This window comes from Phyllobates terribilis, unplaced genomic scaffold (assembly GCF_046119375.1).
Source record: "Phyllobates terribilis strain yellow unplaced genomic scaffold, ASM4611937v1 Scaffold_7__3_contigs__length_470593459, whole genome shotgun sequence".
Lineage (NCBI taxonomy): Eukaryota > Metazoa > Chordata > Amphibia > Anura > Dendrobatidae > Phyllobates > Phyllobates terribilis.
This window is the reverse complement of record NW_027362767.1, coordinates 69247045-69274963: the sequence shown is the minus strand read 5'-3', so window position 1 is coordinate 69274963 and position 27919 is coordinate 69247045. Positions and strand designations below refer to the sequence as shown.

Below are 27919 nucleotides of genomic sequence, written 5' to 3'. Positions count from 1 at the left end.
CTAATCGTAATAGTGGTCTATAGTCTTGCCCTCATTTACACAATGTTACGGCCATCCAAAAGGTAAACTGTTATGTCCACCGCCTCATAAAAGGACCTGAACTGATATGAAACAAACGTATAAATATAAAAGTTTATTCAGTATAGTGTTTAGAAAAATAAGTTCACATCATTTCAGAATACAATAAAACTTGGGAAGAATAAATCCCTATTACAGTACAATGAAAACAAAAAAAATATATATATATATAAGATACCTCTTTGGTTGGGTAACTGCACAGAAATGGTTTTTGACATGAGGTTGGTACCATTAGCAAGAAATGCATCATGAAATATATAAACTACCTAAAACATTTCAGATGTGTTCTGTTCTCATAAATCATCATAAGGCACAAAAGAAACAAATATAAATAAAAATAAAAAAAAAATAACATGCACGAGAAAGCAGTTTGAAAAATAGAACAGAAGGCCGGATATTACATGCATATAAGTTAAATAATAGATAAAAAATAAAACTAAAAATGTCACCATTTCCCACTTATATCCTGTATAGATTTTGCTTGCTCTAGTTGTATTTTTCTAATGCTTACAAACCCATTTTGGGTAATAATAAAAAAAAAAGAAAAGTAAAACATGCAAAACAAAAGTCAAGTAAACAGAAGACTAACAAAAATTTGTTAAGTTCAATGAATTTTTTGACAAAAAAAAAAAAGCATTTATTTTTCACTAGTCAGAAGCAGAGACCCTAAGAATAAATATTTTGCACGTCGTTATATATATTTGTTAATGCAGGTTCCATGCAATAGTGAAAAAAAAACTCCTAAATAAGTTTCTAGTTAAAATTGTAAAATAGTGCAAAATAATTCATATAAATGTAGTGTTTAAATTCCAGGATATTTAACAGATTTCGGGGCAATGCTCGATTAAGAATTGTCTTTCCCTTTGTAATTAGAGCCACATTTGCAATGTGCTTAGGTTTCGAAAAGTAGACCAAGGTCGGCCAAACCCACCGATGTTGGCGGGAGCATTCGTCATTCTAATATGTATGGAGGCCTCCTGACTCTCCCCTAACAGATCAGGTCAAGGGGGCAGAGAAGGATCTGGCATGTCGGATTTTGGACTGCCATTTTTTTTTCTCGGTGGCATAAGCCGAGAATCCAGGCGCAATCGGCAGAGTGTGTATGGAGGAGTAAGGAGGCCTAACGATCAGCCAAAACCATCGTTCAGCCGACAGCTATCGTGTATGGGGGGGAGAGAGAAGGGACGATAGGGTACAGGGATTGTGAACAGAAAAATTGTAGTATACATTAACATTGTAGGAAGACATACTTGCATATATATTTCACTGATCTACTCTTTTTTTTTTAATAATGTGCTTTGCTACAATTAAATGGCCCGTAGGCCAGAAGGCACGAGGAAAGTTATTAAAAATTGCAATATTATTTGGACAATAAAAACATAAAACAGAACAATGAAGAGAATAGGAATCAATTTCCAAAACCTAGAAGGAAAATTTGAAAAATTTTAGAGAAATTTGCATTTTTTTTTTTTTTTTTTTTTAAATATTTCGGGAATTACATCATTTACTAGGACCACATAGGATTGTGTAGAAAACACTAGAGGAACTATACACTGGATTCCTATTTCAGTTTTACAATCGAGCTGGAAAAATGTTAGCAATAGCATTTGTGATTTAGCAGAAGAGAAAAATGACAAGAAAAAAAGTCTACATGTAACAATCCCACCGGTCTATTTTAGTTCATTACGATGTCAAGTAGATTATACATTATTTTTTCTCTTTTTTTGGTAATAGAAAAAAAAGAACAAAAAACCCCACAAAAACTATACAAACCACAAACAGGATTCCATCACTTTTCTCTAGTTTGTGATCAACAATTTTTTCCAGCATATTCCCAAAAATAATATTAATAAGTACCAATAATGCACTTTTTTTTTTAACCTTAAACCCAATATTTCATACAATAGAACAAAAGTACTTCAGATGGTGTTCCCTTTACTTACTCACCTTCGTGAAAAGGTTAAATAATGTGGTACTGGGACAACAAAAATTATTAAAAAAAAAAAAAAAGAAAGCAGTGCGATTTTTACTAAAAGTTCTAGTTCATACAATTGTTGAATGCAACCAAAGTCATGGAGAATCCGCTTTCGGCCATGAGGTCTGTACCGTCTATATGTCTTGCATGTCTTCCTCCATTTGAACGTTCTGAAGCTTGGCCAACTCCTTCTTATCATTTTCAAGTTCTTCGCAGCCCGTATTGACCATACCGCTAATGACATACTTGGATTTTGCATCCAACAACATGACACTCCCACTGATTGTGGTGTTCTGCTCCATGGGAAGGTAATTCTCCTTGGTTTCAGGTAGACTTTGTAGAACCAGGTTGTGATGACTGCTGAAATCCTGATGGGCCTGTGTGACAGGAAGGCTGGCATTATTACCGCTTGCAGCAATGGGTTCTCCAAGATCCGACTGTGACGGGGTCACGGACAATAGGTCTTGGGCAGCAATGTAGTGACAGTTCTGTAGATGTGGAAAGTTTACATTATTCGTGGTTGTGACACTGGTTGTGGTGGCGGCATGTGTGGAAATAGACTGACTAAGAGAGACCGACTGGTTCCCTGTAACGGAGGCGAGATTCCCGGAAGCAGTTATTAAAGTAGGAGCTAGTGAAAAATTCTGAGCTTGAGTTCCATTCACTAAGGAAGCCGCGACAGACTGAAGGGCCTCGTCCGATGACATGCTAATGTTTACTTGTGCTGTGCTTTGATTGACAGGCATTAACGAAGAAAAGACAAGACTTTGTTCCAGGCCATCTTGTTTTATTGAATGCGGAACTGTGTAGACAACTGTGCTGGGAGGGAGAGAGCTGAGGAACACTTTTCCTTGATCACTGCTTGAGATGGTGTCGCTTGTAAATGTCCCTCCATCTGAAGTACCACGGACCACTGAGAGGTTTCCAATGTTTCCTGTGAAGAGAAATTTGTACAGTTACTAAGTAAAATGTCCGATCTCCAAAAATAGTCAGTAGTCATAATCACAAATTGCCATACACGAGATAGAGGTCGGCTGAACGTTCATTCGCTAGACAGCCATCCTTCCCAACTCCATCATACACACGAGCGATCGGTCAATCATTCAGGCGTTTTCAATGGGAAGTGAAGAGAAAGCCACTGTCAAGACTCCTCTGGCAGCGGCTTATCTACTCTGAAAAGAATGAAATCGGGCATTGAATATCCAACTGCCCGATGCTTCTTTTCCATCATTTATAGGGGGGGGGAGAGTTAAAAGTCCCCCATATGGGGACCTTTAAGCTTTGCTTATCAAGTATCTGACTTATGAACGGTGTAAAATAAAGAAGAACATTGGCATCGGGCTTCTCACATCACGCTCCACGCAGTCTTCATTTTGGCCCTCCCAATACCACAGTGCCCAATTTAAGTATAAATAGCCACATCTGGAATATGGGATCCAGTTTTGGGCTTTATTCAACCTACGTTACTATGTTAATTTACACAAAATTGTGTAATGCTTTGAGTATTCAACTGTCTTCCCCAGCCTAGAAGCACACGGCTACTGTGTTTATGTGGGTTAATCTGATCCCGATCCCTGTATTAAAATCTATTATGGACTGATTTACATAAATGTGTGAAACAAAAATAAAAAAATACAAAAAAAACCCCAGCACCTATAATACAAATATTTGAGAAAAATAGGTTTGGTTTTTGCATTTTTTTTCCCTCCCAAGTTTATTTTGATTTCTTGGGAAACAGCAAAGTGAATAACATGAAGTTCTTCAAGTTCCTGCAGAATAAATACAATTGTACATTTGCTGGTCTGTTATAAATATGAGCAACGAGGACGCATACACTATGCAATATCATCTGACTTTCTACATGAAAATCAGCTGTCAAAAGAAAAAAAGTACACAAAGCCTCAATAAGCTGCCGATCAGGACTAAAGGCTTCAGGGCTGGTCCTCACTGCTGTGATGCTAATGTATCAGTAACCTTGTGTATTCAAAACATAAGAACCCCTTTAAAAGGAAAAAAAAAAAAAGTTAAAGTAACTTGAGATGAGAGGAAAAAAAAACAATAGGTCATATATTTATGGCACATTCCCTTTAAGCTGGCCATCCACATTATATAGCCGGGGCTCCCCTTCCCATCCCCCAAACAAATATTAACTAATCCCATCTAAATCCCCAAGTTCCGCCATCCTTAATTTAATCTATATGGCCATTTTTTATGTATCCCAACAAACTGGAAAAATAGAAAACTTGAAACCAAGTGGGAATTTCCCCATTTCTTTAAGCATAATGCAGTAATTGAATTTGCAGTTAAGAGTGGTCATCTGTGTGAACAGCAGCTTATCTTTTATAAAGTTGACAGCAGAGGCTCGCTCTCCATCAGGTATAGAGAGACGCTGCTGCACAACGAACAGCAGCGGCTGAGGCAATCGGCAAGCATCTGCAGCAGCTCTCCAAGCCTGATGACTGATTAAGTGAAGAGCACGGCTACACAAACCCTTCAATTTACAGTGCCTCCATCTTTAGTAGTAGATCTGCCTCTTCTACGTTCAGAAGGCAGGTGCACAGCCCTTGCCCGCATGCATACACATACTGCTTAACACAAAGTTCTTTAAAAGTTCAGCCTTTCAATGAAAATTCCTTCTGTCAAATATGAAGTCCTCTTGCTCAGACTTACAGCACATTGCTTAAGTCAGAAACCTTGAATAATTTTCCAGCAGACAGAATATATTATTCAGTTGTATTTTTTTTTTTTTAAGGTGATCTTAACTGATCTGCTGTTAACAGCATTCAAAGATCGACTTTTCAGCAGTCTCATGGACCATAGACAGCAATAGTCTGGGGATATTCATTGACTTTCATAGGTGAGTTTTCTAGGCATGCTCGGTGACCCATACAGAGATAAATATGCAGGGAGAGGAGAGGAGCTCTCGCCATCACCTATTGTGAAGGTTGGATCCTATGTTGATAGGGATGATCATCAAAAATCGGTACAAATATGTCTTAAGGGTTAGAAATTAAAATTCAAGAAAATTCCATCAAATAAGAAAACAACCATTACTTATCTGATAATTCCCATATTCTGGGACCACTGGTTGTGATGATGTGGCACAGGACTCCCGAGGCCAGCGATTGGCAAGTGACTGCTGTAAGACGACTACAGACTGGTGGTGAACACAAGAGCGGTGGCAGTGGTGCAACAGGAAACTCATCAAGTAAGTAATAGTTTTTTTGTTTGTTTTTTTTTTTAATAGTGTTTGTAGCCAAAATGTTATTGATCTCAGAAAAAGCCTTTAACATTAAGACTTGATATAAACAATGGGCTCAGTGGTTAGCACTGCAGCCTTGAAGCGCCGGGGTCCTGGGTTCAAATCCCACCAAGGACAACATCTGTTAGGAGTTTGTATGTTCTCCCCGTGTTTGCGTGGGTTTCTGGTTTCATCCCACACTCCAAAAACACACTGATAGGGAATCTAGATTGTGAGCCCTGATGGGGACAGTGATGAAGATGTCTGTAAAGCGCTGTGGAATATGTAGGCGCCATATAACAGAGTAAAAAAAAAACCCACAATAGGTCACTTACTGATGACAAATTAGCCCAGATTCATCAAGAAAGGCATATCGAAGATGAATTCATATTAATGAATTTGGCGTATCTTGTAGTTGCTGTGCGCCTGCATAAAAATTTACTTAATTTAACGTTAAATTTATCGGCTGTGCTTTGCTACTTCCCCTTCCCACTTCTAAGAAAAAAAACAAACAAAAAAAAAACCAACATGCCTAAAGTTACAAAAGTTTTGCAACATTTCCAAAAGCTTTAAACCTGGAATTCTGGTGTCAATGGTTTGAAAAATTGGGGACATAGTGTGCCATTTGACAAATGCTTTTTAACACTAATACAGCATGGACAACCTCTGTACTCAACCATAGGACAGGAAAAGGGGAAAACAAAAAACCCTTCTCCCCTCCACCTACACTATGTCTGGCGTGGCTTAGCTCTATTCATTTGAAAAGTGTCCGATGCAATAGCTGCCTCCACCTATGGTGCCGTGCCGTTATAGAAAAAAAGCAAGCCTTTTTTCCCCCAAATCCTTGACAACCTTTTGAAGTCTCTGGTATTTGAAAAAAATAAATTAGCCATTTTACATCTGACTATTATCAGTAGACCAAATATAGTATTACACATTTGTTTTTTTCAACATAGATCTTCATGAGTTCACCGCTCCCCTGCCTCCCTGCTTCACAGGCGAGTGATGCGCTCCTGATTGCCAGCTTGAACCAAAGGCATTGTTGCTCCTCTGGCCATGCAAGCAGTCAGTGGCATGTAATCTGGCCGGATCTGGCACGGCATTTCTTTCATAGTAGACCAACCACCCACGTTACAAGCCACCGATGCAGCAAGGCAAGAAGCAATAAACAATAGACATAAAAATATATCTCTGTTCTTCAGAACAGAGAGGATTTTTAATAAGAGGTAAATTGCAAAGTTGCTTCTTTTTTACATTCACTTTCAAAATTTAAACATTTACAATGTTGAGGAAACCCCTTCACCGATATCTGCCGTACATGTAGGGGTGGGGATGTTTGGAGCAGGCTCACGGTCTGAGCTCGCCCCATACATGGCAGGTAATGGCTTTAAAAATATGAAGAAAAAAAAAAGACAAAACGTTCAAATCATCCCCCATTTACCCCATTAAAAATAAAAAATACACCTATGTGTTATTGCCGCGTTCAGAAAAGTTTGATATATCAAAATATAAAGTTAACCAACCTGCTTGGAAAACACAAAAGAATTCAAAATACCAAAATTTATGTTTTTTCTGATAACTGCAAAACCACACAAAAAAATGCTGCAACAAACGATCACGTCATATCTATCCCAAAATGGTATCAATAAAAACAAGCCTTTACACGGCTCCTTCGACCAAAAAATTAACACGTTATGGATCATGGAAAATGGCAACGTAATCTAAAAAAAAATATATATATATATATATATATATATATATATATATATATATATATATATATATATATATATATATATATATATATTTTGTTTCCAAACTTTGAATTTTTTTCACCATTAAAACAATAAAAATCGGACATGTTTGGTATCGCCGTGATCGTACTGATGAGCCGCATCATATTGCAAGGTAATTTTTGCCACACAATGTACGCCATAAAAACAACCCCCCCCCCCCCCAAAAAAAAAAATGTCAGAGTTGCATTTGTTTTTTTTTTCCCACAATTTTGCCGCACTTGGATTTTTTTCCCCCATTTTCCAGTCTACTATGGGGTAAAACGAATGGCGTAATTCAAAAGTATAACTCGGCCCTTAAAAACTGAGCCCTATGTAAACAGAAAAATTTAAAAAAAAAAAAGTTATGGCTTTTGGAAGAAGGGGAGGAAAAAATGAAAGTGCAAAAAACGGAAAATGGCTGTGTTGAATGGGTTAAATATTACTGTCACACAGATTAGAGATGATAATTGTGATGCTACTGTTTTTTTTAGGGAAATCTGCATTTTTAAAATACATTTCTTTTCATGTAATATCCCATGCCGGAATCACATTTCCATTCATACGGCTTCTAATAAAAGCAGCCTACATTTTGTAGGGAAATTGTAATCTCCGCTAAGATAGGGAAGAAATATGAATGAATGCATTGTTCATCTCTGGAGTTCAAACCAAGCATCAGTCTTCAACTCAAAAAATTACATCACCCAATACACACAACAAAATTTATTAAGTAAAAATAAAATAAAATAAAAAAAAAGAGAAAGTAATAGCTAACAAACAGTGTAATGGACTCATAAACCTTTCTAACGTAACAGTACAGACATTTCACATTTCATCGGTTTTGTCTGCATTGGAACTGGAAGTCATAGACTTCTCCAGAAGCACCAACATCTTCCCAAGTATCAGACCAATGTTGGCCATCTCAGTGCGAAGACCACGCAAGTCTGTAGCCATCGTCCTCTGGAGCTCACAAAGATCTCTTAAACTGTGGTCTAGATGTGAACCTGCTCTCTCCGGCTGATCCTGTACACACCGTTGAGGTTCTTCAACCGGTTTCTTCATTCTTTCTTGAAAGGGCTGCAAACTTGAAGAAGGTGTAGATTTAGAAACCAACGATGAACGTCGTCTGAACTTCTTCTTCAATATTCTTTTTGGCCTTTGAAATAACACGGGGTCATCACTATCTGAAGAAGAATCTCTCTCTGGCAGGTAAAGGTCTTCTGCCGATGAACAATCCATTAATGTTTTAAGAAGATCTTGCTCCGAACAGGATACTTTGCCATCTTCTGCACCTTCACATAAGTAGTCACAAGATAACAGAGGACTTTTATGGTGGTCCTTTTGGTCCAATTTCCTGATTTTAAGTTTGGAATATTTCGGAAATCCTTTACTAATGTTGTGCGGCTGGACATTGGTTTCCAAACCACCTTCATCTTGACAAGATACTTCACAGTGGATTGTCCGGTGAGCTTCAGAAGTAGGGTTTCGTTGCCTAGGATGTCTATCACTCAATGGCTTTCCTGCGGGAAGAAAATATGGCATAAGAATAAGTATTGAGGTCAAGAAATCAGATGTAAAAAATCATGTTAAATACTTACACACTGGGGAGTCTGTGGCACAAGGTCCCGTAGCCTGAGCTACTGCAAAGGAGCAGAAGAGGAGATCTGGCTGACCTCACTTAGGTCTGACCTTTAAGACAAATGATTTTTGGTTTTTAGATATATAAAAAAAATTGCCAATAAACATGGCAGAAATCAAGCTTTTTGGTTAATTAAAATTAAAACTTAAAAAGGGAATCTATCAGCAGGATTTTGCTATGCAATCTGACAGCACCATGAGGTAGAGGCCGAGACCCTGATTCCAGCGATGTGTCACTTAGTTTACTGGGTGCAGCAGTTCTGATACAATCTCAGTTTTCTCTGCAGATCTCAGAATGCTGTGCCCTGTATAACACCACCCACACTACTGTCAATATACAGTGTACACAGAAGGCTGCCAATCCGTGATGGTTGGATCAGGAGGTACGAGACACCTAGTCCTCTAATGATAATCTCCTGCTGATAAAACACCAATATTATTGAAAAATCAAAACACAGCCCAGTAAGTGACACATCAGTGGAATCAGGGTCTCTGCCCTACATCATGCTGCTCTCAGATTACATAGCAAAAGCCAGCTTTATCCCCTTTAAGATTCAATGTTATTCAGTTAAAATGCAGCAAGGTAAATTATCCTCTTACCTGGACTTGGAGATCATCTATCTTCCTCATATTGGCCAACTTAATGGGCACCTAGAATTCGTGTACTTGTGTCTACCGGCCGGTGATTCTCCTCAATGCTGCCATGTTCTTGATTATTTTCACTTAATATTCAGACACTTTCTCGTCTCTCTTGCAGTAGCCCAGGCTTCACATAAAAAATACCGAGCGCAAAACAATTGAAAGGGGAACCATAGCCAAAAGTCATTGTAAAATGCCACGGACCATACAGCTGTTTCCCCAGTGAAAGTGACAAGGTGAAAAAAGTATTGCAATGTCCGAATTAAAACCAGAACTTGTACGATACCCGTTGTTAATGAGTCTTTAAAAAAACAATGCTTACTCTATAGGATAATGGATTTATGACCATCTACTAAGAAGCTAAAAGGAGGTATGAACGTTATCAAAACCCCTTCCATCCATTGTGAGAAGTTGTGAAATATTAAAAATATAAATAAATACCTGTTGTCGCAAAGGAAAAATATTTTTATTTAATGGCGTTTTCTCAGACAACCCCCTTCAAAATGCAGCTCTTTAGGGTGATCATCAAATTGACCAAGGTCCCATTCCCGGCACCCCTAGAAAGCAGCAGATAAAATGGCAGTCCTTGTAATACAAGTCTGCTTGAACAGGAGCCCTTCTTAAAGACAGGGCCTCTATTTTGACTCGGAGGAGAGTCCTGAGCCAAGACTATGCCTTTTGGCCCAAAACAGAGCATATGGACTGGCACTGTCCAGATTTATTCTGGGCCAAAATTAAAGAAGGTGTCCACTACTTGGACAACCCCTTCTCCTTCCCCATGTTTAGCCCCGATAAAATAAACAAAGCTTATGCTCACCACCGGTGCCGGCGCCATTCCAGCGGTGTCAGCACTCACAGTCGTTGAGACAAGTGACCCCGGCGCCCTATCAGTGCTGGCGTCACTGTCCACGCCTTCTGTCAAATTGAACATGAAGAGGACTTCCGGGCTGCAGCTGATCTCTGACTTCCTCTTCATGTTCAATTTGTACGAATGCGGGAACAGTGACACCAGCGCTGATTGGGACCAGGGCTCACGTGTCTCAACAACCGCACAGGAGCCCTGGGACCGCGAGTGCTGACACTGCTGGAACAGCGCCAGCACAGAAGGGGAGTATAAGCTTTTTAGATTTTACCGGGGGCAAACATTTAGATTAAGAAGGGGTTGTCCTGATAGTGGACTACCTCCTTTTAAGCATTCGCAGCCATTAAAACAATAATGAAAGGTGAACAGATGGTATATGTAACAATAAAAAGTTTTAGAAAAGCCTGCACGCAGGAGCACTGCCATGGTGGGTAAACTTAAAAGTCAACTGAAAAATAAGTCCTAACCTACGCGAATTGCATTATAGTCACAGTCCTCTACTCCTGATTATAAGGGACTTGTATGATATTATTCACTGAAGTCTAAGTACAAAACAGGTGTCCAGCTCTGCAATAAGCCAAGCTGCATCCACCATCAGGTGCCTCCCATCTCACCTACTGCAAAGCAAGCTAGAAGGGGGACACGTCCGCTCTCAGTTTAATTAGCTTACTGGTGGTTAAAGAGTAACTTTGATAATTCTTTCCAGTATTGAAAGTTATTTAACTTATTAAGAGAGTTCACTTTAGATCTTTAAAAATAAACTTGCATCTAGCAGGGCTGAGGAGTCGGAGTCGGTATAAAATGGACCAACTCCGACTCCTAAAATATATAATAAATTGGGTACAGAAGTTCAATGCAGTGGGTGGGGAATATTTTTCATAAAAATTTGGGAAAGTTATGAAATGTCCTATAAACGTCTGTCCTATTCCTGATCTAAGGGTCTAGACTTTTAGCCGAGATGAATCTTTGCTACAATAAATTCATCACTTAAACATGAGCCGTGGATGAGGGAGTCTGAGTCAGTGTCAGGGAAATTGAGGTGTCGGAGGTTTGGCTTACCGACTCCACAGCTCTGGCATCTAGTGGCCTCCAAACCATTGCGGACTCCTTAATTTTCTTGTCTGGCATTTCTATGCACTTGGAGTACGAACTCTGGCAGTGGAGGAGGAGACAACTTAGGAGTATGCGCACTCCACTGCTAGGTATTCAGGGCAGGTATCCTCCCCTCTGCGCTCAGGAGGATCTTGCTGTGTATCATCTATAAGCCCCATTACGTAGCGCGTCTCTTGTATTGTGTTACCTGCAGTAACTCCTCCGGCACGGCTGTACCTAGCGCAGGTGAGATTGAAAACCTTGCAGGGGGTGAGCACACTCCTAAGTTGGCTCCTCCTCCACTGCTAGAGTTCGTACTCCCAGTGACGGAGTACAGAAATGCCAGACAAGTAAATTAAAGGAGTAAGCAATGGTTTGGTGGTCACTAGATGGAAATTTTTTTTAAAGATCTAAATTGAACTCTCTTAAATTATGCACTACATAATGGTGCTTATGGGGGACACACAGCGAAATCCTCCTGAGCACAGAGAGGAGGATACCTGCACTGAATACCTTTTACAGGGGAGAGAGCAAACTCCTAAGATGCCTCCACCTTCACTGCCAGCGTTCGTACTCCCAGTAAATAGAAACGGAGTACAGAAATGCCAGACAAATAGGACTATGGAATAAGCCATGGTTTGGAGACCACTACCTGCAAGGTTTTTTTTTCAACACGTCCATGACGAAGGACAGTTCTATATTCGGAACGTGTCGGTTTTTGCTTTAATACAATATTTTTAATGTACCAGGAACCTTTTACGCTGCACTAATAAATTGGTGAAGTTTTATACCCAAACGACTGGATACCTTGGTTTTCTTTGTCTGCATCTCAAGCCAAGCAGGGGCTTTTACTTAGTATGGCAAGGATCTTCACAGCCAATCTACAATTGAGTGATCCCCCTTGTCCTATTTAATAGATTCCCCTTGTCCACTTTTACTCATCCCCAGTCCCTATCTATTTGCCTTATCCCCCACCATATTTAATTAACCCCTGTCCATAATTAATTGATTGATTCCCCAGACCACAATTAATTATTTCCCCAGTCCATATTTATTGATATTATTGATACTTATTGATCCCCAGTCCTTAGTTAATTGACCCACCGTCCATACCTATTTATTTGCTTTACCCCCCATCCTATTTAATTAAACCCCCTGTCCATAATTAATTGATTGATTCCCTAGTCCACAATTAATTATTTCCCCAGTTCATACTTATTGATCCCAGTCCATAGTTAATTGACACACCGTCCATACTTAATTAATCCACCTGACCCACTCAGCTGATTCCCCGTCCATACTTAATTGATACTTAATTGATCCCCCGCCGATATCTAATCGATACACTTGCACATCCCTAATTGATCCCCGTCCATACACCTATATATAAATAATTGTGTTTTGTACTTGTACATATATACTGACTGTATCCCCATATTTAGAATGACGTCCATGTTGGCCGGAGCCGTGCAGTGTACATCTTGCGCAATGTATGCATTCCCTGAGCTACCGCTCAGGGATCCATACTGCTGCGAGAGATGTGAGCATATCGTGCACTTGGAAGCCCAAATCCTGGATCTAAGTGCTCAGATAGCGGTACTGAGGAGCATCGACAACATGGAACGGAGTTTGCTGCTCACCGAGCAGACACTCAATGGGTCAACACTGGGGGTGGAGCTTAGTGGGGAAGCGCAGGCTGAACAGGCAGGGAGCTGGATAACAGTTAGAAGGGATAGAGGGAAGAAGTATAGGAAGGCTGGTTCAGAACCGGCATTATTGGAGCACGACAGATCCTCTGACCGCCGGGGGAGTGTATGCTCCAGTATTGAGGGGGAGGGGGGGAAGTGTAGGGCAGGCTAGACAGGTCCTGGTAGTGGGTGACTCTATTATTAGGGGGACAGACAGGGCAATCTGTCACAAAGACCGGGATCGCCGAACGGTGTGCTGCCTCCCTGGCGCTCGAGTCCGGCACATCGCGGATCGGGTTGACAGGTTACTGGGTGGGGCTGGCGAAGACCCAGCGGTCATGGTCCACATTGGCACCAATGACAAAGTGAGTGGTAGATGGAGGGTCCTTAAAAATGATTTCAGGGATCTAGGTAGGAAGCTTAGGGCAAGGACCTCCAAGGTAGTTTTCTCAGAAATACTACCAATCCCGCGAGCCACACAGGAGCGCCAACGGGAGGTTAGGGAGGTGAATAAGTGGCTAAAGAGTTGGTGCAAGGCAGAAGGGTTTGGGTTCATGGAGAACTGGGCCGACTTCGCTGTCGGCTACAGGCTCTACCGTAGGGACGGGCTGCACCTCAATGGGGAGGGTGCAGCGGTGCTGGGGAAGAAGATGGCTAATAGGTTGGAGGAGTTTTTAAACTAGAGACGGGGGGGGGGGAAACCAAGGAAATAGGTGGGATGTGAGGCAAGCAAGGGGGAAGGGGAGAAGTGAATATAATGAGGGTGGAGAGGGGATAGTACAGTTAGATCGTTAGAGAAGAATAGGATGCTAAATAACCCCAAAGTTTTATCTTGCATGCTGACCAACGCAAGAAGCCTGACCAATAAGGCGGATGAGCTGCAGGCGCTTATATCGGAGGAGAGGTATGACATCGTAGGTATAACAGAGACTTGGCTAAACGATAGCTACGACTGGGCGGTAAATTTATTAGATTATAGTTTATTTAGAAGGGACCAGAAACAGGGGAAGGGCGGAGGAGTCTGCTTATATGTAAGGTCACGTCTAAAGCCCAGACTAAGGGAAGATATAGGAGAGGGAGAAGAGGGGGTCGAGTCCATGTGGGTAGAGATAGAGGGGGCAAAAAATAATAATAAAATATTACTGGGGGTCTGCTATAAGCCACCCAATATAACAGAGGAGAATGAGAAACTGCTATTAGGACAAATAGACAAAGTAGCAAAACATAATGAGGTGATTGTAATGTGGGACTTCAACTACCCGGATATTGACTGGGAAACAGAAACCTGTAGATCGCAGAAAGGAAAAAGGTTCTTGACAAATATCAAGGATAATTATCTCTCCCAACTAGTGCAGGAACCAACGAGAGGGAAGGCCGTGTTGGACTTAATATTGACTAATAGGCCTGATAGAATAACTGAGGTACAGATAGGGGGGCACCTAGGTAATAGCGATCATAATATTATCAATTTCAAAATGCCCTTCAGTAGGGTTATCAATAAGGGAACAACTAAAACATTAAACTTTAGGAGGGCGAAGTTTGATCAGCTGAAAGAAAACCTTCAACTTATAGACTGGGACAAAGTTCTTAATCAAAGGAATACGAATAGTAAATGGGAAACCTTCAAAAGAATTCTGAATACTCAGTGCGAGAGGTATATACCGTATGGGAATAAAAGGGCCAGAAATAAGAGGAAACCAATATGGTTGAATAAGAACGTAAAAGGGGCGTTAAATAGCAAAAAAGAGGCATTCAAGAGATTAAAACAGGAAAACAGCAAGGAGGCACTAATGTGTTACAAGGAAAAAACAAGAACCTGCAAAAAACAAATAAAAATAGCAAAGGAGGAAACAGAGAGACGTATTGCTAGGGAAAGTAGATCAAATCCCAAACTGTTCTTTACGTATATAAATAGTAAAAGGATTAAATCGGATAATATTGGACCGATAAAAAGTGATGAAGGCAAAATCATAGAGAAAGATGAGGATAAAGCTAATCTATTAAATAATTTTTTTTCGTCAACTTTTCACAAAGGAAAAAGAACTAACAGGCGAAATGAGAAGTGACAAGCTTAATCCTCCACTAAGTATGACTAATCTAACCCAAGCTGGGGTACAGAAACGCCTCAGTAACATTAAAATAAACAAATCACCAGGACCTGATGGCATACACCCACGGGTACTAAGGGAACTAAGTAATGTGATAGACAGACCGTTATATCTTATATTTAAGGACTCTGTTGAGACTGGGTCTGTGCCACTTGATTGGCGACAGGCGAATGTAGTGCCAATATTCAAAAAGGGAGCGAAAAGTGACGCCGGAAACTATCGGCCGGTGAGTCTGACGTCCGTTGTGGGCAAAATTTTTGAAGGCTTTATTAATGAGGCAATCATGGAGCATCTTGATGCTAATAATCTATTAACCCCGAACCAACATGGATTCATGAGGAATCGCTCCTGCCAAACAAACCTGATTGACTTCTACGAGGAGGTTAGCTCTCGAGTAGATCAGGGGGAACCAGTGGATGTCGTGTATCTCGACTTCTCAAAAGCGTTCGATAGCGTGCCACATAATAGGTTGGTATACAAAATGAGAATGATGGGGCTGGGGGAAAATGTCTGCAAGTGGGTAGCTAACTGGCTAAAGGATAGAAGGCAGAGGGTGGTTATAAATGGAATATACTCAGATTGGGTAAGCGTCACTAGTGGGGTACCACAGGGGTCTGTACTAGGCCCAATGTTATTTAATATCTTTATTAACGACATAGTCAACGGGATAAATAGTAAAATATCAATATTTGCAGATGACACAAAGTTATGTAAAACAATTAATACAAAAGAGGACAGTGCAGACCTACAGAGGGACTTGGATAAGCTGGGTAGGTGGAGCATTAAATGGCAAATGAGGTTTAACGAGGAGAAATGTAAGGTCATACATATGGGAAGGAAAAATGGAAGTCACCAGTACTCACTGAATGGGAAATCATTGGGGAATTCAGAGATGGAGAAGGACTTGGGCATCTTGATTGATAGCAAACTAAATTGGAGTGCCCAAAGTCAGGCCGCTGCTGTAAGGGCAAACAGGGTAATGGGATGTATCAGAAGAGGTATAGCTGCAAAGGATGAGAACATTGTTCTTCCACTGTACAAAGCACTGGTCAGACCACACTTGGAATACTGTGCTCAGTTATGGGCCCCAATATATAGAAAGGATAGAAATGAGCTTGAAAAGGTACAAAGGAGGGCAACAAAATTAATAAAGGGAATGGAGGGACTGCAATACCCAGAGAGGTTGGCAAAACTAGGACTATTCAGCCTGGAAAAGAGAAGGTTGAGGGGGGACATAATAAATGTGTACAAATATGTTAGGGGACAGTATAGAGACCTTGGCCGGGATTTGTTCAAAAGGAGGGATATTACGGTAACAAGAGGGCATTCACTAAGACTGGAAGAGAAAAGGTTTCAGCACCAGCATAGGAAGGGGTTCTTTACGGTAAGAGCAGTGAGAATATGGAATTCACTGAGTGAGGAGACGGTAATGTCGGATTCACTACACCAGTTCAAGCGGGGACTGGATGCATTTCTAGATACCAGGCAGATTTCAGCATATACTTAAAAATAAAATAAAATAGTAGGTTGATACAGGGATTTATTCTGACTGCTGGTTTCAGAGTCGGGAGGGAATTTTTCCTCAGGTGAAGATTGGCCAAATCATTTGGGGTTTTTGCCCTCCTCTGGATCAACCTTAGCAATTACAGAACTAACAGGTCGAACTTGATGGACGCAAGTCTTTATTCGGCTTTACTAACTATGTACTATGTACTATGTACAAGAGCTAGTGAACTTTGTGGACTCGTAAAGGTGCAAACTCTCCACTGAAAGTTCGTACTCACAGTGCATAGTAACAAAGTACAGAAAAGTCACACAAGTAAACTGAGGAGTGGTGGCCACTTAGATGCAAGGTTATTTTTTTACAAGACTGAAGTCAAATTTCTTAATAAAGTGATCAAAGATAAATAATTTTCAATGCTGGATATAATTATAATTAATTTTCACAGAGCTTCGCTACCTGTGCAGTTCAGTAGAATAGCAGTGGGTCTCGGTGTTACATTGGTAATATGGACAATTGACCCCAAGTACAAATCATCAATCTGTAATGGGGTGTTAATCTGAAAAAAAAAAAAGGAAGCGAAGGGAGCTCAGATTGAATGGCACTCGAATTGGGGGAGCGGTGAGGGTTGGAATAAAAAGGGGGGAGTCAAATTTAGTGAAGAAGCATTGATTAAATGGTTTGGTCCACCATACAACACAAGTCCAATGTTTTCTAATCTTGTACAGTAAAGTCAAGACCCATGAGGTCCCAATAACGCTGTTTTTAAGAATCTTTATTTCCATGACTTTTGCACGTATCCTTTTGGTGAATTACACACACTTTAGATTTACCAGTTGTAAACTACCGTATCTATATTTTATGAAGATCCGACTACTAGACCCTCACACTTTCAAGTCTTTTTCAGCTGGATGGAAAAGAAATTACTGAACCTGCACTGGAATTTATACAAGCCACACAATGACGGCAAGCAGAAAAACTGATGCTCATAGCCCAGTGTTCAAGACTGCTCCAAGGGCCACTACATACAGAAATGAGGCTACATAATTTATTTCATTCGAATAAAGTCATTACGAACCTATTGTCACAAAGTCATTGGCAAAGTACTGGAGGGGAGATATGTTTCATTGAGGCTATTAGCTTCAGTGAGTTGAAACCTAGAATTTTGCTCCAGCACACTATGTGTCTAGGGGTTAATCGTCCATTTGTAATGTGCTAGGATTTTATGTGTGAACAGCTGTAGAGCGGGTGGGAGGCTGTTCACCATATCTCTACCCCAGGGTGTGGCCTGGGCTATAAATGGCCGGCCTTTTGAATCATTCAGTGTTCGGTAGGGCTGGAGAAAGGAACTCCAGTGCTTTGTGTCATGACAAGGAAAAGCTGAACCATTTGTTTGCTAAACTCTGAGTGGGCAGATTCCCACTACCACAAGGACTGCGTTTTGTGCTACCACTTTGCTTTGTTTTGCCCAAAGGGCCGTGTTTATTTTTACTTCACCACGGTTTATGCTGCCTGTATATTAAACGTGGGAAGAATTTAAAGAGACCGTGTTCCCGTGTCTACATCCATGTGCTGTCAAGTGAGCAGGTCTACCACACCATGCATTCAGTAACCCATACAAAGTCAATGGGTCCTTGATTTTTTTCTTTCCAGTAGACAAAGCCAGAAATACTTTGCAGCTTTGTGAACTCAGACTGACTGCTGGATAAAAGTCACAGAGGATAAAGGACCACAAACCACCCATTGGCAAATCGCGCGTCGAGGGTACATTGCTTGGGCGAGTCTCCATTTATCCAATGCTACCATTTTCACCATTGTCAAAACCCAAGAAAAAACAAATTGAGCATATGTTATAAACAGTAATGGGACATGTAAATAACATAGGAGACTTAGTGAATGCTATTTTGATCAAAAAGGCATAAAACCCATCCCACCTCAACAAGGTGTACCCAGTCGGGATGGTCCTAGCTTGTCTCTAGTATTTTCACCATTGTGTATACTTCCCTTTATGATTTCTCTATGCGCTTTGGCCACCATATACTTAAAAGTCAGGCATGATTTACGTTTTTTTTAACTTACCGGCACTTTATTGCACTGCTCGCGTGATGCAATGTGTTGATTAGGTAGCAGTGTCTGTATAATATGAACATGAACTAATTATCCCCTTGGATTTACCCACAAGGCATTTTCTAGTGCGTCTTGTTTTTACTCTATGTTAATTGATTCCTTGTAGCTTAATAAAGATTTACATTTTTATTTTAATACTTAATTTGCATGTTCATTTTGTACATCCATTTATAGGGTGTTTTTTTCCTGTATACAAGTCATACCACATGGAATTTAACGGAGATGGCTTTCTTGAACTAGACTTGGACCAGGCTTAGTGACATGGCTAAGAAAATGGCCCCCAAATCAAGTTGGTCATGGATGTAGGCCCCCATGCACAATAGATAAAAGTCGTCGTTTTCGGTGGGATTGGCCAATCATGTAATGTGAATTCTCCCCTGACAGATGATATCGGGGGAGATAAGGATGGGGCGCTTTGGATATATTCACCCGATCCCTTTGCAGGCAGATAAGCCGCTGCCAGTAAATATCTACTCTCCCCAAGGAGAACACCTGAACGTTTGGTCAAGCTGAGCGCTTATATGTATGGGGAAAGTCGGGAGAGATAGCGGTCGGTCATCAGTCATCAGTAATGTAGACAGAAGAACTTGTATTAGGAGTTACACTCAGAAGTCATTACAGCATGAAATGTTTTAAGCTCCATTTCTTCAAGGTACCATTAAAGGGGTATTCCCATCTCCAAGATCCTATCCCAATATGTAGTAGGTGTAATAATAATAATATTAGCAAATACGTCCAATTAGTTTTTCTGATTCCCTAAGTCTCTTTCCTCATGTGCTGGCATTGCAGGACCTTAGGTATCCATGGTTACGACCACTAGCAACTAGCTGTCACTATACCAGTGGTTGTAACCATGGATACCTAAGGTCCTGCAATGCCTGCACATGATTAAAGAGACATAGTGAATCAGAAAAACTATACTACATTTCTAATTGGTGGTATTTGCTATTATTATTACTACTACACCTACTACATATTGGGCTAGGATTTGGAGATGGAAATACCCCTTTAAGCATTTGATCATCTCTGCATCTACATTACCACAGTGCAAACAGCCATTGTAGTGACTTGATGGGATTAAACGTGAAATTCCCTCTCGACCAGTAGGACGTAGCACTACAATGTCCAATTCTTCAATACAAAGAACATGGGCAGAATTGGGCCACGAATGTACAGATAAGTGATAAACGTTAAGCCAGCGGTACGCATTAGATAACTGCTGAAATCGCTGCTATTAATTGAGTCTTGCATTTATCCATGAACACTAATTATGTGATTAGCTTCACTTCACCCAAAATGCTTTGGGCCTTTCAAAAAATAAAAAAATTTAAAAAAATCTATTTTAGTTTTCCCAAGCCTTTACCTACTTTAGCTGTATCCGCAGCCACTGATCATCTGAAAATGTCAGCATCCGGTGCTTCCAGGGATCAAAGGAGATAAAACAGAATAATTTTACACCCCTGTACCTGGGTGCAGTTTGTTAAAAAAAAAAAAAACTTTGTTTACCCTCTCAGGGTCCAATACTGGGGGTCCGCTGGTGCTCCCGGGGTCTGATGTTGTCCTCAGTGCTGATGTCACAACAACAGCACTACAGACAAGAACCGAGCTCAGCTCTAGCAGAGCCGCTGAGCTCATCGATTGTCTGCAGTGCTCTTGTTGGGACGTCAACACTGCAGACAATAACAGACATCAGGAGCAGAGGCAGAGACACAGTGCTGGACCTGTCAAGGGTGCTAAAAAAAAAAAAAAAAGTGCTTTAACAAACCGCAATCATGGGATTAATGTTTTCTGAAACTAAAAAAAAACCTTGAAGAGTGAGGACACACTATATATTATAAGGGTATTAGAAATCAGAGCAGTGTCATAACCACAGAGGGCGCAAGATGGCTCCCAATACTCTTTCATATTAGGGGGTCTTTTTGAAAACTATATGGAAGAATTTCCAACTTCTTGTACCTTTCAAGAAGAAGTTCTCTATCACCCGAGATGTGTATAATGATGTTCTGCAGCAGCTGTGGCATATATAAGACATCTACAGCAGCTGAAGAACCTTTTTGATAAGAGAAGAGCACTACATACAGTATCAATCAGTGATTGGCAGAGGAAAAAGAAGGGATTATACATTAGTGATGAGCAGCGCCACGGATCTCTGTATAATCCTACAGATAAGCAGCGCAGACACCAAGGCCCCGTGGTTTGCACATTTCTGGTTTAACCAAATGATGGCTACATCTATTTAGAAGCCGCACTAATGGACTGTTAAAGCAGGACAGCTGGAAATATCAAACCAATACCTACACCAAGTCCACTTAATTATTCCTCATATGTAGCGGTGCTATTATTAGTGCAGAACAGCTGCAGCATAGAAGGATAGTCAGAGCTCTGCCGCCGTTGTGCTCAGTGACTTCATGGTCGTGGAATGGGCAGCGCAGCTTACAAGAAGAAATTGTGCTTTATGAAATATGGCAACATGGGCGGATAAGTCACATAGGAGAGACTACGACTTTTTCGATACCCGGCTTGCATGAATAGGGCCGGCCATACACATTAGATGGCCGCCAGCGATCTTAGACGACTTCCATACACAGGCGCTCTCATTCAGCCGAGCGCTCTTGTGTTCTCTATGAAAAAGCTGCCAGCTGACACGTCGGCTCTGAGGCTTATCTCCGAGAGAACAATGCGATCGAAAGGTTGAAATCGGACATGTCGAATCGACATCTCTCCCGACCACTAACAGACAAGGGCCCCTGTGCAAGAACAATATATGGGCCCTTTGCAGCCCAAGAACTCCTAAAAATGCAAAATTGCACCTGCTTTGGAGATAATGGGCCCCCCTACGTCTCCAAAGCCCATTACACCAATGATATGCTGCTTCCGACCATTAGGTGACCAGTAGCCCCATACACATTAGATCGTCAGCCTAACCCGTCAAAATCGGCCGACATAAGTCTAATGTGTATGGCCAGCTTATTACACAGGTACGATTTTTCTGATTGAAAATGTGCCGTGTATTACAAGTACCAGCACAATGAATGTTATTTTACAAAATTTTTACAAAATTTCATCCAACGCTCTGGGGAGAAAAATTACTTGGAGATCGGAGCTACAGATTTCACATCCTTCTCAATTTATCCATTTCCTCCTTACGGATAAGTCCCGTGGACATACCCCAAGAAAAGTTATCATATTCTAATAATCTATCCTCCGATATGAGCGCCAGAACAGAAAGGGTCCCACAGTACCCATGAGACCAGACAAAGCACCACTCGTGAGCTCAGCCCCACTGCCTCATTCGGTTTGTGCCCCATAGATGTGGTCAATGCTGTATACGAGACGGACTACTCTACAATAACTGGAAACAGTGGTCACCTCTGGTCCTGGACCCTATTTTATGGGTAAGTATATTATCATTTTTTTGTAATTCACATGGAATGGATAACCCCTTAGAACGTAAGGTTCTCTGTGGATGACAGGTCCAAGTTTTGGTATCAAAATCCAAGAAACATTTCAGAAAACAATTCATATTCAATTACCCAGAGGAGCATGCAAGGCGTTTAAGTCTCCTCATACTGGAATGCCAGACCTGGCATGTCATTCTCCACAAGGAAAAACCTTACCCCTTAGAAAACAATGCACAAATTCTCCCATCTGCACCCGTCATTTACCTTGGGAAACTGCAACTGAAGGCAGCTGGAGTGTGGAGAATCCAATACTTCCATTAATGAGCTGAGCGTTTGTTCCTGAATTGGGTATCTGGACAATGCCGTACGGGTTTATTTGTATGGGAGTGGTAAATGTAACAACTGTTCCGCCATCTTGAGAAGCAGCAGCAGGTTGGATAGTCTCAGTCTTGACTTCTGTAGCAGGTATTAACCCTGGGAAAGAAGGCTGTATATTTGTAGTGTACGACGAGGAAGAATCTGTCAAACCAGCTTGAAGAACCTTGACTTCCTCAGGGGAGGACACCAAGATGTCGGAGTTCAGAGCACCATTGCTGACAATGGTCGAGGCCACTTTTGGAGAATTTAATGTCACTGTATGCGAATTTGCCACGTTTAAACCATTAAGAAGCACGCCGTTGGGTCCCTGGATAAACGAGCCCCCGTTTAAGAAAACAGGAGAAGTATTGGACGATACCAAACTTCCATTTAACAGCACTCCAGAAGAGCCCAAGGAGATCTTATTCCCAATGTGCTGCATATACACCGTATCGGCGTGCGCAGGAAGGCTTATGTTGGAGACACCATCTGAGTTGGGAAGAGGATGTGGAGACAAGTCGTCTTGGCCTTTGCTCGATTCGTCTTCAGTGCTGTGGTTTCCATCCGACTCACTAAAGGAGAAAAAGTAAAAGAACACAAAAACAAGAGAAAATCATTAACAAAACTGCACTGGAAATGGAAGTGACACTACTTGACGGTATTATTTTTGAGCAAACGAGAGGTTCAGGGTTAACCTCTTGTGAGGAGGCTAATGGACACTTCAGCTTGGGTGAAGTGGCAAGAAGCAAACACAGAAGGGCCATTTGGCAAATATATGGTAATGGAGTGGTGGCGTTTGTAAAGGAACACCTATTGTTATGGAGCAAAACAAATACGGAACCAAGGAGAATAAAAGGGCACAAACAGGAACAGAGCGTGAACCAAGTTTTCTACAATTACATCATCTCCAATTGCAGAAAATAGGACATTTTGGAGCAGGTAATTATTATCCAGCCAAAGAAGTGAGTGGTGACCTTAATTATATCCTTCCTGATCACACAGGCGAGCAATTCACAGACGGCCTTAAATAAGCTAGAATGCCCCAAAGGTGTTAATGTATAGGGAAGAGCGGAGCGGTGGGGGAGGTGGTACTTTAACCAGGAAGCATTAGTTCAGAAAACCCAAGGAATGTTACCTGTCTACGTTTGCCCATCCATCAAGCATCCCCCATCCCCACATCTACACGCTGTAGAGAGATTGTAAAAAAAAAAAAAAGACAAAAATTGCTCTGCGGCACATGCCTGCGTCCGGACAATTAAAGACCTCGATTAAATGCATGAGGTTCCATTGTAAGGGGCTGCCATATCGGAAGGAGAGGCATAGCTGCACACTTAAGCCCATGAATATTTTACAAGCTGTAAAGGTTTGATCTAGGACAGATACTTTCACATCTACAATGTATATGGAAACATGCCTGCTACATACTCCTCAGGAAAGATCACCCAAGTTCAGGACGATTCTACTATTAATCTAGAGGTATAATAATATATACCCGTTGGGCAGTAATCCAATGTAGCAGTGCCGAAAAATCAAATGCAAATTAGCTGGAAAGTGCACTGGGGGCATGTCCATGTATTCAGTCTTGACACGCCCTCAGTGCACTTTCAGACTAATTAGCATGTGGCTTCAAAGCTTGATTTCTCATCACTGGCACATCGGATTACTACAAGAGACACGTGGTTTTTGTTGCTGTACAGCCCTACTGCTAGTTTCAGTAGTAAAATCATCCTGACAGATACCTACTAATGGCACATGGCCATGTTACAACACTGTATTGGTATCCTCTGGATCTGTTTTTAAAGGATTGGGGCTTTATTTTTATTTTTTTTTCATGCATTTGATATGGCGACAAATGTTGGTGCCATAAAAAAAATAAATAAAAAACAAATATATCACATGCTTTTTTTTCCCCTCTAAACCATTGATAAAGACTGCGGCATACAGAATCAAAGCGGCAATATTTCATACAGCATAAAAGGAGGCAAAGACAATTTTATGTTTCACACTGAGCCGATTTACAAGGTCGTATCGTGGCCGCATTTCTGATCCGCATTACTGTCACAATTCCTGACCCAATTTCGGGCAAGTGATCTAACACATGTACGATTCAGGTCAAAAGTGGCCGTAACAAACGAGAAACTACTCTGAAAATCGCAGGACTCCCCTTATAGACATGCCACCCGACATCCAGAACCGGATGGACGTCCCATAGATTGTGCACTCAGAGCGCAGGCGAACAGAGGTTGTATGGCTGTATTCACACACGTCCCTAGCATGCCACACCTGCTTTGGCCTTGATACTACCATATCTCAGCTGCTTTGGCCACCAGTGTAAATTATAAGGATTTCTAACATCTATTTAGGCGCAGAAAACTGCAAAGAGAGTTTGGAGTAAATTGGAGTATTAAAGAACTAGCTAAAAATCTACAAAGCACCAGAATGTTCTGCAAATACGACACCACATTATTTCAGTATTGTACGCGCCTTACCAGAAAAAAAAAAAAAAAAAAAACACCTCCGGGCAACTTCGCTCATTAGGTTCTGCAAATGGGAGGCGTAAAGAGACAGAACAGGGAAGGGCTGAGCTCTCTGTTGGAAGAACAGGTCACCTCCACCTGGCAGGCCAAACCAGTCACAAACCTGTAGAGATAAGGGATTTCTGGAGACAAGAAGCTCACCCCTGCAAAGCCTCTATGACGTCCCAGACTGCACCTTGCTCCCAAGCCCAAGAAGAAGCTGAGAGAGGCCCAGGATCACCGGCGGCCAATAAGACATTAGTCCAGATGACCGTTCTTACACCCGATTTGCCGGGCTTAAAGTGCTTGCACATTACAACTTTTCAAGTCTATGACTAGCGCTTGCCATTTGGTGCCCAAAAGTTTCCTTAAAAAGAAAGAAAGACAACTTCCAGGTAACAAAAGGATGCAAAGTATCATGAAGGTGTTAAAAGTGCATTTGTGAAGCCCTCTGGATACCCCCTCCCTGCAAAAAAAAACAACTGAGTGGCAGCTAAGGGGAACAAGCTCACATCTGTTCTAACACTCTCCTGTGCAGTCATAGGGGCTTACAGCAATCTCAGCCCCCTCTGGCTGAAAATCAGCAACCCTTCTCCCCCTCCTTCCCTGCAGAAGTGATTTATTTTAGTATAAGCAGCGCCTTGCGGATAATCTAAACCCAGTGCATGAGGGAAAATTACCAACCCTTACCTAAGCCACCAGACCTTACCGGAAAGGTGTAGGCAGCTGCAGAGAGCAGTGTGACAGCGAGATCATAAAAAGGGACAATGCGAATGAGCGAGCCGATCAAAGGGCACTGGCACAGAAGGAGTCTCTCCCATCTAGGATTTCAATGAAACCTGAGCTGAATGAGTTTAGAATCAGGTTTCAAAACACTGCAGCCTGATCTGCCATGCTCTCCGCAGCATCAAATGTTAGTGAATAATTTACGCTGTCAAATTTAAGATTAAACAATCAATCGTCACCGATAAAGATATTTACTCCTATCGGCCCATTTAACCAATTCCCCAAATTGCTAAACTAATTTTATATCTACCATGACATAGGTAAAAAGTTCCCCAGAAGTTTTCCTTGTGCTACCACCCTTTCCATTAATGACCTATATGCACCAATATAATTCTCCAGAACTTTTCCTATTGCTACCACCCCCATAAATGTCCTACACGCATCAATATAATTCTCCAGAACTTTTCCTATTGCTACCACCCCCATAAATGCCCTACACGCATCAATATAATTCTCCAGAACTTTTCCTTATGTTACCACCACCATAAATGACCTACATGCATCAATATAATTCTCCAGAACTTTTCCTTGTGCTACCACCCCCATAAATGACCTACATGCACCAATAGCTTTTCCTTGTGATACCACCCCCATAAAAGACCTACATGCACCAATATGATTCTCCATACCTCTCCTTTGTGCTGCCACCACCCATATATGACCTATATTCACCAATATAATTCCCCAGAACTTTTCCTTGTGCTCCCACCCCCCATGAATGACCAATTGACCAATATAGTTCTCAAGAATTTTTCCTTCTGATATCACCCCCTCCCCCCCATAAATGTCCTACATGCATCAATATAATTCTCTAGTGCTTTTTCTTGTGATATCAGCCCCCATAAATGACCGATATGCACCAATAACTTTTCCTTGATACCCCCCTCCTTCCTTAATGTCCCACATGCGCCAGTATTAGATTCCTTGGGTTATTGGAGCATTTTATCTGTATTCTTGGCATCACTAGAGGAAGCTTCCAGCTTTCTAGAATGGAAAAAAAAAAGTTAGTAGCAGTAGCAGTGCAGCGCCATATTGCAGCAGGCACAATAGCGCGGCACAGGTTCCGTCCTCACCTCTTGGACTGCGCCTCGGACGGGTTGCGGTCCCGCTGCCGCCGGTTCTTGAACCAGTTGCTGACCTGGGTGAGGGACAGGCCGGTGATCTTGGCCAGGTTCCTCTTGGCGGCGGGGGACGGGTAGCGGTTGTGCTTGTACAGCTCCTTCAGAGCGTTGCGGGACTTCTCCTTGAAGCAGTAGACGGTCTCCTCTCCGTCCCAGATGGTCCGGGGCAGCGGGAACTTCCTCCGCAGCCGGTACTTGTCCACCGCCCCCAGGGCTCTCCCCCGGGCCTTTTCCGCCTCGTTGTACCGAGCCTTGTACCAGAGGTCTTGCAGCACGGCGTGGTTGGACGGCTCAAAGTTATGGCTCTCCAGTACCGAGAAGAGCTCCGGGTACCTGCCCTGGTGGAAGGCGACCAGCGCCCGGGCTTTCAGGATACTCTCATTGCCACGTAGCAGGTCACTCTGGGGAAGCGACCACAGGAACCGGGCCAGCCTGTCCAGATCCCCACCTTGCTGCAGAGCCTCGCACACGCAGGCGACATGCTCCGGGGAGAAGGCGAGGGTGTACGGGGCCCCACCACCACCGCCGCCGCCGATCACAAGTTCGCTCTTGATCCCTTCCTCTGTCCCGGGCTGGTGTGCATGCTCCATAGAGAAAGGAGCCGCGTCCAAGGCATTTTCCTGCTTGATCTCTATTGCATTTGGGATCCCGTTGGAAGGGGAAGACATTTTTTTCCCCCCTTCTGTTAAAAAAAAAAAAAAAAAAAGTCCACCCCTCCCGTCTGATCAGGTTTCCATCGGCCACGCAGCGATCATTACTTCCCCCCCTCCCCTGAAGTGTAAACGGATCGCAGCAATGTGACTACTACACAACTGCAAAAACTGGCAGGAACGTCCTGGCCTGGAGCTGGGAGAACCATTGGGGGAACTGAGGTGGGCGGGGACTTTGGAATGCAAGACCGGCCGTTGCTGCGGCAACCGTCACTCAAAGCGTTCGCTCCCCCTTCCGCCTATCCCGTACGGTCAGGAGCAGGCTGCACAGACACCTCCACCTGGCCCGAGCCTGTCCTCCCCCCTG

The 27919-nt window shown here is 42.1% G+C and overlaps 1 protein-coding gene and 1 long non-coding RNA gene across 4 annotated transcripts in view; one reads left to right on the top strand and one right to left on the bottom strand.

The window, feature by feature from the left end:
• Positions 1–3615, top strand: part of LOC141153686 (uncharacterized) — a 59031-nt gene extending 55416 nt beyond the window's left edge. The window contains exon 3 of the long non-coding RNA XR_012247333.1: positions 2796–3615. This is a non-coding gene — a long non-coding RNA (uncharacterized lncRNA). The remainder of the gene's footprint in view (positions 1–2795) is intronic.
• On the bottom strand, positions 121–27791 carry SIX4 (SIX homeobox 4). Of its 3 annotated transcripts, none has more exons than XM_073638721.1 (3): positions 26855–27788; positions 22387–23051; positions 121–2987 (listed from the first exon to the last, which is right to left on the bottom strand). In XM_073638721.1, exons 1-3 carry the CDS (start codon positions 27568–27570, stop codon positions 2188–2190), a joined length of 2181 nt encoding a protein of 726 aa, XP_073494822.1. In that variant the 5' UTR covers positions 27571–27788; the 3' UTR covers positions 121–2187. The 3 variants fall into 3 exon arrangements, with proteins under 3 accessions (XP_073494822.1, XP_073494823.1, XP_073494824.1); XM_073638722.1 differs by lacking the exon at positions 121–2987 and adding an exon at positions 7857–8586 and having other exon boundaries at positions 26855–27791; XM_073638723.1 differs by lacking the exons at positions 121–2987; positions 22387–23051 and adding an exon at positions 26601–26765 and having other exon boundaries at positions 26855–27790.
• Positions 27792–27919: the final 128 nt, after the last annotated feature.